Source organism: Halichoeres trimaculatus, unplaced genomic scaffold (genome assembly GCF_033239565.1).
Source record: "Halichoeres trimaculatus isolate MK-OKI-2021-1 unplaced genomic scaffold, fHalTri1.1 fHalTri1_scaffold_1, whole genome shotgun sequence".
NCBI lineage: Eukaryota > Metazoa > Chordata > Actinopteri > Labriformes > Labridae > Halichoeres > Halichoeres trimaculatus.
Genome location: NW_027437179.1, coordinates 14,610,394 through 14,628,637, shown reverse-complemented (window position 1 = coordinate 14,628,637; position 18,244 = coordinate 14,610,394). Strand labels below are relative to the sequence as shown.

The 18,244-nt window shown below is 41.6% G+C and overlaps 1 protein-coding gene across 1 annotated transcript; it reads left to right on the top strand.

Moving 5' to 3' along the window:
• The first annotated feature begins 2,405 nt into the window (after positions 1-2,405).
• LOC141789292 (perforin-1-like) lies at positions 2,406-17,277 on the top strand. The gene is made up of 5 exons (XM_074668668.1): positions 2,406-2,530; positions 2,632-3,167; positions 3,278-4,424; positions 17,020-17,075; positions 17,178-17,277. Exons 1-5 carry the CDS (start codon positions 2,528-2,530, stop codon positions 17,275-17,277), a joined length of 1,842 nt encoding a protein of 613 aa, XP_074524769.1. The 5' UTR covers positions 2,406-2,527.
• The last annotated feature ends 967 nt before the right edge of the window (positions 17,278-18,244 follow it).

Below are 18,244 nucleotides of genomic sequence, written 5' to 3'. Positions count from 1 at the left end.
AAATTCCATATAATTCACCGTATGATCCTTTCCACTCTAGTTCTCTTTATTTAACGCAACTTTGGCCGTTTATTAGAAGAAACATTACTAATTTTGAGTCCTCCCGCCAGAGACTCACTTTTAAAATTGCCTTTCCTACACAAGAGAACATGAAGCATTACCAGATTTTTAAAATAAATCTTTTTTTTTTTTTTTTTTTTTTTTTTTTAAGATTTCTTCTGTATCAAAAAGACTGGGGAGATGAAAATCAATCTTGTGCAGTTTGAGAAATGGAGGACTGTATCGTCAATCTGTCCATCCGTCCATCCATCCTCCAATGCATTTGCATGAGTTTATCACAGATCCAAAATAGAGACAGATATTCATTCACACACACCGACAAACAGTTTCCGATGAGCATGGTTTTGGTTTGTGGAAGGGGGCCGGAGGACCTGCACATGTAAGCTCCAAACATGCACCTTTTCAGCCAGAGAATCAACCAGGAGCTTCCTATTTATTGATCAATTTATTTATTTTTGTTTGTTTGTTTGTTTGTTTTTCAGGGGGGGGAGTTAAAATATCTCGACTTGGACCCAGGTGAGACTTTCAGCTGGCCTGATGGTAACCCCCATAAAAACAAGAACTAAGCAATCAATAAAAACATGATTCTAAAGAAATCATCTTCTAAAAACAAGCAAGAAAAGAAATTACCCAAAATATTTTAATGATTATTACTTCCTGAGTGGGTCAAGTTTCCTCATTCCTGCCAAACGACTTGACTTTATGAGAAAATCAGCTGTAAAGAGGAAATAGAAGACTAACAAGTGACTATGTGGTTAATGTGTTGTTTTGACTGTTAGCAAATGTCAGGTTAGAAGCATCTGCAAACCAGCTAGACTTTCTGACCACTGAGCTCTACTATGTGAGAAAGCTAATACTAATATGCCTCTCTTTAGATGACTGTTCATATATTTTATCTACTGCATGTCAGACAGTTTTCCACTTATATCCTATGATATTTGCTTTATCAAAGTTTTTGAGAATTATTCTGAGCACAGTAGATCCACAACACTTGTATGGTGCCTTTCTGGTATTCTGAAATTATTTGCATTGAGTTAAACTTGTTGAAACATATATTCTTGCACTGATTAGGTCATGAAATGTTTGAACTTACACGTCAGGAATAACTACCCACAATAGCTAGCTAGCTTGAATGTGTCCACTGAAGTGATAACACAGTGCATCCAGAAAGGATTCACAGTGTTTTACCTTTTCCACATTTCATGTTGTTACAGCCTCTTTCCAAAATGGAATAGATTCATTTTCCCTGAAAACTGTACACACAATACCTCACAATGGTGATGTCTTTTTTAAAAACTGTTTTTGCAAAAGTATTAAAACATAAAGACATCACATGTAAATAAGTACTCCGATCTTTGATCAATACTTTGTTGATGCACCTTTAGAAGAAAATACAGCCTCAAGTCTATTTGGATATGATGCCACAAGCTTGGCACACCTATCTTTGGGCAGTTTGGCCCATTCTTCTTTGCAGCACCTCTGAAGCTCCATCAGGTTGGACGGGGAGGGTCGATGCACTGTCATTTACAGATTTCTTTAGAGATGTTCGATTGGATTCAAGTCTGAGCTCGAGCTGAGCTATTCCAGGACATTCACAGAGCTGTCCTGAAGCCAGTCCTTTGTCATCTTGGCTGAGTGCTTGTAACTGTTGTCATGCTGAAAAATGAACCTTCGCTTCAGTCTGAGGTCAAAAGTGCTCTGTCTAAGGCCCTTCTCCCCCAGTCGTTCAGTTTAGACAGGTGGCCAGCTCTAGGAAGAGTCCTGATACTTCAGAACTTCTTCCATTTACAGATGATGGCCACTGTGCTTGTTGGGACCTTCAGAGCGGCAGATATTTTTCTGTACCCTTCCCCAGATTTGTGCCTTGAGAAAGTCCAGTCAAAGAGGTCTACAGACAGTTCCTTGAAATGCATGCTTGATTAGCACCCGACATGCACTGTCACCTCTGGGATCTTCTAAAGACAGGTGTGTGCCTTTCCAAATCATGTCCAGTCAACTGATAGGTGGACGCCAGTTACGCCAGAGCTTTTTGGCAAAGGCTGTGGATGTGTACATGTGATTTCTTAGCTTTTTTATTTTTTAATCAATTTGCAAATATAAAAAAAAAAAAAAAAAAAAAAAAAAAAACATTTTTCATGTTATTTTAGGGTGTTATGTGTAGAATTCTGAAGAAAAAATGAAATTATTCCATTTTGAAATGAGGCTGTAAAATAAAATGTGGGAAAATACAAAGTGCTGTCTTCACTGTGGTTTTAAGTAACACCCATCATTCATTAATTATTCATTGCTGCAACACAGATGTGCGCTGAGCACAATCAGTTTCCTCATTTCTCTACCACCCTTGGTGTGATGGTTAAATATAGAAGTGATTATAAGTGGTTATAAGTGAGAATCACATGTCCATGTGAACACAAGAACATAAACTGATCTACTGGAAACTTCTCAACAGAGCTTTCCATCAACAGTCATGGTAAGACAAGAATTTCTGAAGCAAAAAGATTGAGTTTAGATATTTTGGAAACCTTTATTGACTATTGATACTATGTTCGTGTTTATTTTTGCCTTTTACAGATGGAAAAGCTGTGGCCTCTCCTGCTCCTGTGCTGGGCAGGGAGTCCTCTTTGTGACCCCTCTAGTGTGAGCTTCATTGGTACTCCTCAAGAGTGTGAAAAGGCTCACTTTGTTCCTGGCTACAACCTGGGAGGAGAGGGCTTCGACATTGTGACAATGGAGCGGAAAGGAGCTTATGTCATTGACACAGAGACCTGGAAGCTCAGCAATGGCTCCTGCAAGTTGTACAAAAACTCCTACATGAGTGGAGAGAAGCAGAAAGTCCCGGCTGCAGTGGAGGACTGGAGAGTCCTCCCACAGTGTCATTCGACAGTCTCCAGCAGAGTTTATGACTCCGTCGAAACCTTCGTCAATGCATCTACATCGGCTGTTAGCAACAACTGGAAAATCGGCCTTGACATCCCTCTTCCAGGTCCTGCTAGTCTTGGGGTCGGCTTTGGAGGTTCCCACTCCAAAGAGTCTACCTTTGCCATGGAGAAGTCGAAACAAGACCACTATACCTTCATGAGCCATTCTGTCGAGTGCAGTTTCTACAGGTGAGTGTGGTCAGACTTTTAATGTCGTAGACTAAAAAATTAAGTCAAAAGCTAAATGTTAATGAAACAAGACTGTGGGAGATTAATGATGCACCTTTTGTGCTTCACAGCTACAGAATGAAAACTAACCCTCCCTGGAGTCCTGACTTTCAATCAGCTGTGAACTCTCTTCTTCCATATTCAGCCAAGTCTGCACACTTATACCGCAGAGCCATTGACACCTTTGGTACACATTACATCACACAAGTGTATCTGGGTGGAAAAATCAAAGCCGTCACCTCTGTGCAGACCTGCAAGGCATCGATCAACAGACTTTCCACAACTGATGTCCAGGACTGTTTGTCAGTAGAGGCCTCTGTTAGCTTTTCAAGCACTGCAAGCATTAAAACCATGGTTGAAGAGTGTAAGCAAAAGAAAAGGGAGCTAGGTCATTATGAGAGTTTTAGCCACATGTTTGGAGAGCGCACCACTGAGGTCATTGGAGGAAACATTAATGGAGGTGATATCCTCTTTCAGTCAAACCCTGCTGTCTGTAAAAACTGGATCAGCTCTCTGAAAAACATACCTGGTGTGATCAAATACAGCATTCAGCCTCTCCATACCATACTGCCCATAGCTCATCCTGCTCAGGTAGGACTGAAACAAGAGATAGAAACGTACATCAAGAAGAACGCAGTCTTGAAGAAGTGCTCAGAAACCTGTAAGATTGGGCACCAGAGCAGCAAAAGGGATCCTTGTGCTTGTGTTTGCAACAGTAACCAAAACATCAGATCCAACTGCTGTCCTACCAGGGTCCGTCTGGGCACGCTGAGGGTGTTTGGACTCTATGCAGAAGGTCTGTACGGTGATAGCAGGAGTCAGACGGATGGTTCAGTGGAGGTGAGATATGGAGATCAGGTCGGACGCACTGCCATCATAAGAAATAACGACAACCCGAAATGGTCTGAGGCATTTAATTTCGGACCAGTCGACATCAGCACGGAAAAGAAACTGACGTTACGTGTGTATGATGAGGATACTTACTGGAATAGTGATCTGCTTGCTGTGTGTTCAGTTAACCTGCACAGTGGGAAGAAGAGATATGCCTGCACGTTGAAGCATGGTACTTTTTACTTCTCCTATACAGTGGAGTGTGCAGCGAGTCTGAGCGGGGACCAGTGTCAGGAGTACGCACCCTCCCCTATGAGTGAATCTCTGGCCAAGGACTTCTACACCAGAAATGGAGTCCTTGGTGGAGAGATGGGGCTCAAACAGGAAGTCAGTAGCAAGAGAGTCAGGATTTGATCTCTTTATGATTTTGCATGTAGTGAAAAGCATCTTCATGCTTTCTTCTGAGCTTGATTCTCATTAGAAACATTATTAAACATTTTCATTTCCTCTCATTCATGCAAATGAGTGTATGAGTAGTGACATTCATAGTGCTCAACCTTTTCCTGCTTCTTTCCTGTTAGTTACAAAGCCTGCCAATAAAGCATCAACAAAGACAACACAGCTGTCTATCTGAGCTTATTTGATATTACGTCGTCAATATATCAATTACAAATACATGATGTGTCAAATTGGTTTACTCAGGGGGTGGGGGTACCCTCACGAAAGAAAAATATATTGCAGCATATTGGAAAATATCATGTCATATATTAGGTAATATATTCCCATATATGAGATTTAGTATTTATATTTTCCAATATATTTCAATATATGGAAAGTGGCAATCATTTGTATATTTTGCAATATATTGCAATATATTTCATGAATATATAATATATTGCATATGTGCCCTCAATATATTATTCCATGTATATCATAATATATCAATAATATATTACAATACATTTAAAAAAATATATTGGTACATAAATTTTTCTTTCGTAAGGGTAACTAGTTACATTTACTCCAGTTGTTTTTAATGTTTGTACTGAAGTATTGTTTTCCCAGGTCAATCACAGCTCAGAGAAACACAGATTTTGTGAAGCTAACACAACCACAGTCAGGTCTCATGTGAGCTACGACCTGATTCTGATCAGAGCAAACCGTCCAGCAATCTGGACACTTCTTAGTTAACTCATTGCTCAGCAAGCTGTGACTTGAAGAAGGGGCCGTCTGCAAAGTGCATGATGAAAACAATGCGAGAACTCCAATATTCAGAAACTTCAACCTGAACAAAAGAATATTAGTAAGTTGGTAAGTTTTATCTCCTGGAGCAGCTCATTCAAAGCCAAGCCACCTTTACAGTTTTTTCTGATTGTAGTAGTGTGTGGTGTTTTGCAATTCCCTGTTTTCAATTGTGAAAATTGTGCTCAAGCAATGGTAAAAGACTGTAAGTTGACCAAATATTAGATTTAAGACGGGTTGCGAAATGGTTTTTGGTGCACTATAATGAAACATAGCTGGTTTTTATCAGCACATTATTATGATGATGTAGAAGAACATGTCATGCAAACATGTTTTAAAAGGGAACATAGTGGAGAAGAGAGTGCGTTAGAGCGGCTATGGCTTTTAATGATGGAGTGTATCATCACTTGGAGGGTTGGGGGATGAGTTCAGGTCAAAAAGTGACACTGGACTTCAAACCAAGTTCACTCCATTAGATATGATGCCTGGATCTTACATGTGTAGTAAATGAGTGCTACATTTCAAAAAACCATAAATACATATAATTAAACAGTAAAATGTAAAGCAGTAATGAGAAAACACACATGGCTTAGTAAGTCCAAATTCATTAACTCATGTAATATTTACAGTTGAGACAGAGCATGTGTGTGTCTTTCTAAAGTGAGTGTGTGATCCTGACACATTTTCACCTGTTTGGCCGTTCAAATGCTGACTCAGTCTAGACAGATGTGTTGTAGTATACTGAGATGAAAGTCTCTGTAGTAGGATGCTAACTTTGTTGTCCAATAAGCTACTGGTGTAGACACAGAAGAAAACTATCTGTGCTTTTAAGCAGACAGAAAACAATGTCCCTTTATGACAGCAAACACTTTGTAAAGTCAGTGAACCAAGCAAGTGAACAGAAGCAAGCTAGCTAACTGCAGATAACTAGCTTAGCTTGTCAGGAGACCTCAAATGGGAAATACAAATCTGCAACAAGTATGCTGCAAATGCCTGCTTTTAAATATTTATTTTTATTTTCTATTTTTTATTTATTCTAGCTGTGTTTGGTAACTAGGCCCAGGTCACGTCACTCTTCGCAGTTTTTTTTATATAAATGCAGAAAGTTAATGTTTTCTTCAAATTTTGTGGATAGATGACTGAAATTGTGTTTACATGCAGCGAGGAGTCTGCTGTATCAGGAGTCTTTGGGCAAGAGGCAAACATCCTCTTTCTATAATATATTGAAACATGTTTCAGAAAAACTACATGAACAGACACACATGTGCTATTTCTTCTCTTTGATAAGAGAGTCAGTGTCATCGCCAGCTTCTATCCTGTTAAGCAAGCGAGATAAGTTATTATCAGCATAACATCAGCATTTACACATCAAAGGTGATAAACTTAATTATCTGCATAAGAAGATGTGAAAAAGTGCTGACAGGAAATATGCAACAACCACAAGCTTTAACAACAGTCTTCAAGTATTTCAACGTGTCATAAACAGAAAACCAAATGTGGTGTGTGAGGCACAGGTGATGCAGCAAGTCTCCTGTCAGCCTAAACAGCACCAAGAGTTTCTTAAAGTTAGACTGTTTAGGTGGGAAGGAGAGAACACTGCAGTGACACAGTTAGGCCTGTAGAGTGCCCCCTGCTTCCATCTGCAGGGCAGAACAGCAACATGAGGCACTTTGCTGGGTTTTTACATTTGTTGTAGTTCAGCATTAGAAAATATATTTTTTTTAATTCCTGAAATAAAATATTAAAACAACTTGTTAGAATGATATTCACTAATATTTGACAAGTAATGATTTTCAGATATCGACAAACATCCTTTTAAGAAACCTGCAACTTTGCACGATGAAACTAGCAGTAAAAAGTAAAAACAGTGCATCGTATTTACAGTTATCTTAAACATGTTTTTTTTTATCTTCCTTTCTTTGAATTGATTATAACTTGAAGCATGATGCTTTCACAATGCTGTCTCTCCAAAGAGACTCTCATCATCAAAGACTTGCACACTGTTAATTTTTGCAGTTGGAATTGAAAACATAAAAAAGACTGATTCTTCAGCATGTTAACAAAAAGTAATGACATCAAAAGAAAAAATGATGTTGTGGCAGATGGTTTCTTTTACTTTAAGGTAATTTGATACATCAGGACAATATTGTTATCAGTTCACTTCATCAACTGTTGATCTCCTAAGGAGCTCCTGGTTTCAATCAGTTATATGACACTATGTGCTTTAACTGTGTGTATTGTCTATGTTGTGATGATTGTGGGAACTTCTGCTGTAAACAAAATGGCCCAATAAAGATTTTCCAGTCCAATCCAAAAAAGTTATGAACTTCAGTCAGTCATCACTTCACACCCCACACCAGAGTGACCCTTCAGAGTTAAAGCTGCCTCTCTCTCCAGTCTTTGCTGTGCACTGTAAGGTATATTAAAGGAGGATCACCAGAAGCATCCCAACATCAGACAGGAATGGACTGGAAAACACAGATGTGCTGCCATCTTCTGGACTAAAATCATCAAAGTAAAAAAACAAAACAAAACTGGAAGGTAGGTGAAATTTGCCACTAAAGTTCACAAACTTTTAGTCGCACACAGAATCTGGCCCTTTTTGGGCGGTAAAAGAGAGGACAGAATAAACTTTTTTTTTTAAATGAAATTCTGAAAAAGCAGCTGTAACTCATTGTGTCGTGTTTGCTTTTTTTTTTTTACGTAAAAAAGAAAAAACTTGTCGGAATACGACTGGGACACTCCTTTGGTGCTTATAGAGATAAATAGCCTGGTGATAAATAACCACTCTAGGTACATCTTTTGGTGTTATTTAAAATTCTGGAAAAAAAAAAAGAAAAAACACAAAAGGGCACTTTTTCAAAATTTGTTTATTTCAACAGTTTTGGGGAAAAGGAGGTTACCCTTTGTGTTTCTTTGGAAAACACCAAAAGATCTTCCCTTAGAGGCTGTTTATCATAAGGGTTTTTCATGAAGACCCTAGGAGCGCCTCATTGTATTTTTCAAAATGTAATTGTTTTGCAATTCTGAAAAAGAAACAACCCCAGTCTGAAAGTCAGAGACGCCTGGTCCTGGGAGAAAACAGATCTGATATTTCGATAAGGGGCTGGAGCAGGGTTTGAATTGATGAAGAGGTCGTTTTCCACAGGTCCACCTCAGTGAATACATGTGTAAAAGTTTGAAGCTCATTTTGCTGATTAATAGTTTACTTAAGGTGATAATTAACTCTTAATTAACAGCTCAGGAGTTAACCCCTTCTTACCTCCAACCCCGGGAGACTCGCTAAATATCTGCGTGTGTAACAACAGATCTGCAGTCTCTCCCTCACACCCTGAACGTGGACACATGGCTCTGTGCAACTCCACCCTGAAGTTTGCCAGAACAGATCCATCATCATTTACGCCCTGCTGAGCGCTGTTTGTCCCAGCAGCTGCCCGCCCACTAAAGGTCAGAGCATAAGAGACTGTTTAGTGGCTCTGAGAGGAGCATGAAAGGCCGGCCTTGACGGCTTTAGCTGCAGCAGAGCGAGAGGCTGAGAGGAAATGAGTGTGAAATGAATGTCACGTTGAAATCAAGGGGGAAGATGAATGAGACAGGTGACTGGAAATCACCTGGACAGAGAGAGGGCGACGGGTGGATGGATGGATGGACGGGTGGACAGACGGATGGATGGATAGACGCAGGGAGGAGTAATTATTAGTGATTGAGCGGCTTCCCCCTCATGTGTCTCATTAGGAGTGGGCCATACACACACAATCTGCTCTCTGTTGGGCTGTGCCAGAGCCCGAAACACCCGTTTATTTGCCCATCTGAAATCTTAACAGTTAATACCTGTATATTTCCAGCATAATATTGTCTCTGGCACAGATTGCCAGAAAATGTATCCCAGGGAAAATAAACGACAGCTTTCGCATGCCAGGTAACACAAGGGCCATGTGCTGGGGCCAGGAGGGCACAGGGAGAGAGGGGGTGAGACAGGTGAGATGAAGGAGTGGGAGAGTAACAAAAGCTTTTAAGTGTTGGTTAAAAGTTGATCACTTAAAATCACTAACATAACCTTGATTAGTTCAATGTATTTTTACAGATACTATGAGGAGTCGTCTGTTTTGATTGGACTACCTCGCCACCTTCTGGCCCGGAGTCTCACACACACTGTCGAAGATGACTTTTAGAGAGGCATGTGTTTGTTGTGGAATTAAATGGAGATCGGATCAAAACAAGTTCCCTTTGTTCAAGACAACTTTTTACAGGATACAACGCATCAAGGTAAGGTAATTATCAGTGCAGTTACAAAGCGATACGGTTTGAAACGTGACATCAAGCAAACGTTGTAGTAGCCGGCCATATTTGCTATATATTTTGCAATACTTGCAATTTCATTGAACTTGTTGCAATGACAAAAAAGTTCTATTCTATTCTATTCTATTCTATTCTATATAATGCGCCATTGGTACTCCGACCTATCTGTAGGCTAACGTAACAACAAGTTAACACTGTCAGTTTGTATGCAGCTTAAAGCTGTCTATATGTAGTGCGACTGACAGCCCGGTACTCTAAGACAGTGGTTCTCAAACTTTTTTCAGTAATGTACCCCCTGTGAAATGTTAATCCTGTGAAGTACCCCCTAATAAGTGCAAAGCAATTTGGTTGGGAAAAAAAGACCTAAAAAAAACACAGCGCTGTACCATTCCTGTCTATTGGATATAATATTCAATTTGTGTGGCAATGGCAGGAAGGAATTTTGCTCTGTTGCTATTTTTCAAAATATACAATTTTGAATCTTATGTACCCCCTGGAATGCCCTCAGGTACCTCCAGGGGTACATGTACCTCATTTGAGAACCACTGCTCAAAGACACGTCTGTAACATGTAACATTAGTAAATCCTGGTCATGTCCTGCCAGTCATCTACCAAGCAGAGCTAACATAACCTCACTCTTCATTTTATTGATAGACTCTCAAGTTTAAAAAGACCACTGCAGAATAACTGCTGACTGTGGGTTGGAATGAACATTATCACAAACAGTTCAGCCCCCGGTGTTATAGAGTGATACAGCCCGAGCTAAAGGCTAATTAGCCTTTAGCGAGGGCTGTACTCTCCCGTTTAGCTTTCTTTTGCCCTTCTGTCCTTTTTCTGTCTGACAGTTAGGCTCCTGTGTCCACCATCACTACAAAATTAATCACAGAAATCATTTTCAGCATAGAAAAACACAGATCTCTGTATTTAATCTCTTGTCACTACTAAACTTTGTCAACTGGTGTGGTGTTGTTATAGAGACCTAGACGAACTGTGAATCAATTCAGTCCTCGTCGGGAAGCTAAGAAGTAGAAATCTAAAATAACCTGTAACCAGCAATATTGGCGCTGATAATTTCATTTTAAATTGTGGATTACAATTGGGCATTTATCTAGAAGGGAGACTTTTTCAAGATCACTCACAGCCTCTCTAAGTTAAAAAAGAGCTTTCCCTAGCTGAGAAGCTATAGTGTATATACTCATTTTATACTTCAACAAAGGGACAGAGCTCTTGCTCTGGCTCTTCTCATCCTGCACATGTTTGTTTGTGGTTACATATTGAGGAGTAAGAGAAGGTGCACAAGAAGGGAAAGCATGGTGTATACTTTCTGGCAGAGCCAGAGAAATTGTCTTTCAGAGATAAGGCAGTGTTTGCTGTCCTCAGGTCTCTTATGCAATTAACAACTTTATTTAATGTTACAGCCAAAACACCGACTGAGAAGTGGGAATGCAGATGCAGGTCCTCATGTGTGTAACAAGTGGTTTAATTCTTTGCAGATATATGACCCAGTAATTTTGAAACATAGACTTTAGACCATCATCATAGGTGGTGCAATCCCTTTCACCTACTTCAGTCATGTCCAAAGTTGCACTGAGGGGCCAATTTTGGCCCTAGGTTTATTTATTCATTTATGTGTTTTATTTAACGGCCCCCAGCTTTCATCTTACAATGTATTCATTATGGCACTGAAATAAACATGTCATAAATTATGTGTACATTTCCATTTTTTGTTAAGGTCTCAGAACAAAAACAGTGTAACATCAGTAAATAACATCTGGACTGTGCATTGGCTGCTTGGATAATGCTGAAGCTCTGTACATTCTGCAGAAACTCAACAACTGTTACGGCTTATGTGTTCAAATGAATGTACTTATCATGATGTAAAAATGTGCTTCAGGAAAATCCAGAGTTCTAAAAACACATTAGCAGACAGAAGACTGGATAAAACTTGTGAAATTTTCAGCAGGGTTCTTGAGGGTGCATGGGAGTTTGCCCAACCTGTCCACATGTGTTTTGTGGACTTGGAGAAGGCATTCGACCGTTTCCCTCGGGGACTCCTGTGGGGGGTTGTCCGGGAGTATGTGGTGTCGGGCTGCTTGTTACGAGCCGTCCGTTCCCTGTACGACCGGTGCCAGAGCTTGGTCCGCATTGCTGGCAGTAAGTCGGACTCGTTTCCAGTGAGGGTTGGACTCCGCCAGGGCTGCCCTTTGTTACCGATTCTGTTCATAACTTTTATGGACAGAATTTCTAGGCGCAGCCAGGGTGTTGAAGGGGGTCCGGTTTGGTGACCTCAGGATTGGATCACTGCTTTTTGCAGATGATGTGGTCCTGTTGGCTTCATCAAGCCGTGACCTTCAACTCTCTCTGGATCGGTTTGCAGCCCAGTGTGAAGCGGTTGGGATGAGAATCAGCACCTCCAAAACCGAGTCCATGGTCCTCAGCCGGAAAAGGGTGGACTGCCCTCTCCGGGTCGGGGATGAGATCCTGCCCCAAGTGAAGGAGTTTAAGTATCTCGGGGTCTTGTTCACGAGTAAGGGAAGGATGGAACGAGAGATCGGCAGGCAGATCGGCAGGCAGATCGGCAGGCGGATCGGTGCGGCGTCCGCAGTAATGTGGAATCTGCACAGGTCTGTCGTGGTGAAGAGGGAGCTGAGCCGGAAGGCGAAGCTCTCTGTTTACCGGTCGATCTTCATTCCCACCCTCACCTATGGCCATGACCTTGGGTAGTGACCGAAAGAACAAGATCGCGGGTACAAGTGGCCGAAATGAGCTTCCTCCGTAGGGTGGCCGGGCTCTCCCTTAGAGATATGGTGAGAAGCTCGGCTATCCGGGAGGAGCTCGGAGTAGAGCCGCTACTCCTCCGCGTTGAGAGGAGCCAGATGAGGTGGCTCGGGCATCTGGTACGGATGCCTCCCGGACGCCTCCCTGGTGAGGTGTTCAGGGCACGTCCCACCGGGAGGAGACCCCGGGGCAGACCCAGGACACGCTGGAGAGACTACATCTCTCGGCTGGCCTGGGAACGTCTTGGGATCCCCCCGGAAGAGCTGGACGAAGTGGCTAGGGAGAGGGAAGTCTGGGCTTCCCTGCTTAGGCTGCTGCCCCCGCAACCCGACCCCGGATAAGCGGAAGAAAATGGATAGATGGATGGAATAATTTGAGCATAAAAAATGTTAAAAATAGAGAATGCAAAATTTGGACTAAAAATGTTATTTTTGGTTAAAACAATGTTAAAAACATCCTGAAAAACAATCCTGATACAGTCCAGACCCTGATCCTGCGAAAAATAAAACCTGACATATTTTCCCCACATCACCAACTATGTTACTGCCTCTCCCTGCAGATTTGACAGACTGACTTAGCAACAAAAAAATTGCAATGTGATCACTTTTTTACTGTCTTTGGGTCAAAGGGAGTGATCTTGAAAAAGTCTCCCTTCTAAATATACGCCTGATTGTAAGCCACAACCTAAAATGAGATTATAAGCAGCAACATGGGTTATTTCTTAATGCTTTTTCTCAGCTTCCCAATTAGGCCGAGCAGGATCGGGTTAATTTACAGCACGTAGAAGTCTCTATGACAACACCACGCAGGCTGATAAAGTTTAGTCGTGAGAAGAGAGATCCGTGTTTTTCTCTGCTGTGAATAATTGGTTTGATTAATTTTGCAGTGGAAGTGGACACAGGAGCTGAACTGTCTGAAGGAAAAAAGATACAAGGGCAGAATAGAGCTCATCGGGACAGTGATAGAGTACAAGCTAAAGGCTAAAACACAAGCTTACCTGCAGTAGTCTGTTCAAAGTTGAGAGTGATCAACTGAATGAAGAGTTAATTACTTTTAATAATGTTTGTTTACTGGTCAAATTTCATACCCTTCCCTTTGAATTTCCAAGTTTTCTCTACTATTCAAACGATGAAAACAGGAAAGAAAAATGATGTGATGTTGTCATATTGATATCTGTAGAAAACCAACCCTGCGAATACTGAAGTGCCAAACTATTACCTTAAATGACAACGTCAGCATTTTGTGAAGTAAAGAGAAGCTGCTCTCTCTCTAATCATCTGTGAAAACAGAAACACCTGCACACACGCTGTGATTTTTCATCATCATGTTACAAAGCTCTGCCTGCCTGAAAACGTTTCCACATCCACACATTTCCACTGTGCGTCAAAGGAAAGAGGGGCTGTGGAAGGTGATAGGCTACAATAATCACCTCCACCACCATCACCACCACCACCACCACTAACATCATCATCATCATCATAAAAACACACACACACACACACACACACACACACACACACACACACACACACACACACACACACACACACACACACACACACACACACACACACACACTTACAGGGACATTTTGCACACACAGTTTATCGGGGGCCAGAGTGGGTTTTTCTTTTCCCTCGGGCTGGCAGCTTCAGGGAGGAGAGCTAAAAGTCAACATTTCCAGGGTGAGGGTAAATGACAGAGCTGCAGCCACTCAAACCACAGGCACGTTAAGCAAACACCTGCGGCTCAGGTGGAAAAGCAAGGCCTCTCTGGCCAAGAGAAGGAGCTCTTTCTCTCAGGATCAACCCTCTCAGCGCATGGCCACTTGACACGACTCGAGCTTGAAGTGAACGCCACAAATCGAATACAAATTGCAGGGGCAGTTTTTTAATAAAACAAAAGCTAAATTAAATTAAGTGTATTATTTGAATGCATGTAACTTAATTGTGGATTACATTAAATTAAGAAATATAAAGATCACAGGGTACGTGGAGGAACCAATATGTGTCTTTTCAGTGCTGTTGATGATGTGGTTAGCGCTTTTGCATAGAAGCTAAAAGGCTCCACGTTTGAAGACACACAGGTTAGATTGGGTAAAGAGTCCACTGTGAATGTGAGTTTAAAAGGTTGTCTGTATCTTTGTTTTTGCCCTGTTGTTGACAACATGTCTGTCTCTTGCTGAACGTCAGCTCAGTCCAGCTGCCTGCAGCCTTTAGAGGAGCACAAACAGTGATTAGCTTATTGTGCAGCTGATTCCCTTACGAAAAAGAAATGTTTGATTGAGGCTCAAAACAGCTTGAAACAGTGATGATTCAGCAACGAGAGGACTCTTGTGCAGGCAGTTAAATATGGCACTCGGCCCATGGGAGGAGACATTTTCAGATGCTCTACGTTAGGGAAGTAAGTCTCTAAAGCGTGCTTACTTGTTTTGGAGTATATTGAAGTTAAATTGGTTCATGATTTTCAGTGAGGTTTGTCACATTTTAAGTTGCTTTAGTATGAGCACAACCCACTGGTCAACTTCTTCAAGGATGACATGGAGTGTGACCAAGTGGCAACCTCTAGTCTAAGAATATGAGACAATGCAGAAATGCTAAAATCTGCTGTTTCTCGAGTGTCGGCTGAGCCAAAAAAAAAGCTGTTTTCAAAGCAGAAATTAGCTTATTTACAGCCTGGTTCAAAAAACGTCTCCTGTCTCATTTTACTATCAACACACACTGTACAGGGGGGGGGGGGGGGGGGGGGGGGGGTATTTTTTGTAACTCGGCAGTTCAGAGGATATTGAGATTGCGAGCTCGCCTAATCAGTGGCACAGCTCAGGCGCTCTATAGCAGTATGCGAAGCCCTTGCCACTACCAATATGGCCGCTATTGCTGATGTGCTTCATTTTCCATTTCAGAAACAGTCGGGTGATGTCTATGATGTTATCCTGATGTTTTCCTGTGCACGCATCTTGACCACAGAAGCAGCATTAAGCTCCATTCATTCAGACAAGTTAGCGTTTTTTAAACACTAAATTCAACCTGTTAGAAGCATCAAAATGTACAATTTTTCTGTGGACAGCTGTCAAAAACAATACAACACAGTAGAGGCAACTTCTGTCAAGTTTCGACCGTTACAGAGCAACCAGTGTTTCGGCGTTTATGGTGACCATGCTTACGTGTGACTTTCAGAGGACGGCCGAGAGTCACCTGTCAACAGGGTCACACTTACACTGATACGCCAGCGACGTCTGTGTAATTAAATATGTATTCTTTATCCAACCTCAGTTAACCAGGTTTGACTGCAAACAAGCAATAATAACTGCTGATACTCAAAATACAGATTTGACTTTGCTTATTTGATGAAAAAGTTGGTTTGGGGCTGAGGTTCTGACCAAATATGGACTCAATATGGACAGTAAATAATGAGTGAACCTATAAATCAAGATTAACAGAAACGGATTTTATGACCAAAGTAAAATTGGGGAATATTATGAAACTACTTTTAAACCCTGGCCTGTCACAGTCTGATAAGTGTCCACGGATAATGCAGTCATGAGCATCGAGTGAGAGTTGTCTTTTCTCACGCTGGTTTCTCTGCTATAAATGTCTGTCCACTTGCTGATCTCTTCTGTCCACTCACTGCTATTTCACAAACCTGGGAGCATTTTACCATCCCTCAAAGGGATGAAATTTAGTTAAAAAAATGTGTTTTGGTGGTTAACTCCTCCACATTAGTTGACAAACCCAAGTTGCGCGCGCATCCACTGTTGATAAACGAATAATCCCTCTATAGCAGTACGCAAAGCCCTTGCTACTACCAATATGGCTGCAACAGCCGATGTGCTTCATTTTCCGTTTCAGAAACAAACCGGAGACATCGGGGAGACTACGTCAATGTTTTATACAGTCTATGAGTGTGACCTTTTGAAGAGGGCGATGAGCTCGGGGCCAGCGTCTGGAGATGGCAGCAAAGCAGGAGGCACAGCAGCTGGTTACAGGGGACGATGACAACCCAGACCTGGAGCAAGAGTTTCACTTTTACCTAAGGGGGCTGTTTGGGTTCTGTCCAAGCTCACTCTGCAAGAAGCAGATCACCTCACCAACAAACCTTTACTGCCCCTTAATACTCAAGAAGAAGGCTCTTTGACTAAAACTGAGACCATGGCAGACTTTTACCAGCACAGTGAATTAGTTTAACTTGTTGAAATTTGGGTCTATTGTTATGCAGTTGATGATCACATCTTGATTTCATTATCAGCTCAGACAGAAATGGAACTGTTAGGTTTTTATTTCAGAGTTTGAGCAGTTGATGTTGTTCATGTTGCCCCTTGGTGATACATTTCCTCAGATTTACTTTTTCGGTCTTTTTACACATGTTTATATTTCATGTGCGTTTGAAGTTTCTAAAAGAGACTTCATACAAATCTGAGAAGTACCTTCATAGACACGACAGCTGGTGTCCGCCTGATGGTTTGGCATTGTAAACGACCAAATAAACTCTGTCTGACACACAACAACACCACAGACATATTCCAGGAAACATGTCCATCACAAGGTTCACACTATAACCAACATATTCCTCCATAACAACAACAAAATATGCTGACGTACATGCGGTCGTCTGATTGTACGTCTGTTTCTCCCTCTGTGTTTCAACCTGAACTCTGTTTTTCCAGCGCTGCATGAGAAAAGTCGTCCTGTTCCACGCTCACTGCGAGGGTCACCACGAAAGGTTTACAGTTCACCAAGCGTGTCCAGACTTGTCACAGTTTCCATGTTTGAGCCTCAGTCTCACCAGTTACTGCTCCCTTTCTGCGTCTCTCTCCCGTGTCAGAGGAGCCCTGGCCCTGAACCACCACCTCCACAACGTCCCCCACCCCGGGGAGCGTTTTCTGCGAGCGATGAAGAAACCAATAAACAGACTCTCTCTGTGATCCATGTCATATTGTTTGGCCCACCTGCAACCTGTAAACTCCTCACCGTGGACTGGATGTTCTCAATTTGTTCCACGAGGAGGCCCTGGCTTATATTAGCCTAAAGGGGGCACTGGAAGAGCATCTGGTCCGAGCAGCATGAAGTGAATACAGCAGCACGCTCGCTGGCTCTGGCTTCAGTTTCAAGTCAATTAACAAGCCCCAGGAAAAAAACCACAAGACGGGGAGCAGAAGCTCTGTCAGAAAGCAGGGCAGATCAGGGCACAATGATGGTTTTAAGTGCTGCAACACTTAGCACAAATAGTATTTGTTGATGTAGTAGTTTCCAAGAAGTGGGGGGTTTAGTTCATGTGAAACAACTTGGAGAGCACTACAATAATGACAGAAATAAACAGTCTAAGACTTTGTGTGCTTTTGAAACAGAAAACTTGGACACCATGGGAAAGCTGTGGTGGAAGAAGTCTCGATCCTTGTCTTTTGGGAAAAATAAATAATGATTTAATTTAAAAAGTTTTCAGTCACAGAGGAAAATTTCCTCACATCTAAAATGTGTTTTTTTTTTTCATGAAAATGTAGTCAAAGTAGATATTTTCTGCACTAGTTTTTGAAATATTCAAAAATGTTCCACGACAGTACAACTCCTACTTTGACTACTATGTGCTTCTTTCAAATCAAGCGTGGTGGAGTATTATCAGAGAAAATACTCAAAGTATCAAAATCTATGTACTTCTATGTCTTATTTTGGCCTTTGTCTGAATGCCTTTGTTGTAGCTGCTGTCTTTGTAAAGGTAGAGTCTGCATGATACCTAAAAAATTGGATGTCAACTGTTACAGGAATAATCCTGCTACAGGCCTCCATACATGTGTGTCAGTGCCTGTGTCTGCCTTGAACCCCCTCCTCAGCTTGTATGTTGATGTTTTAGTTGTATCTGGATGTTTCTGGGCAAAGAATAAGTGTGGCTATAGC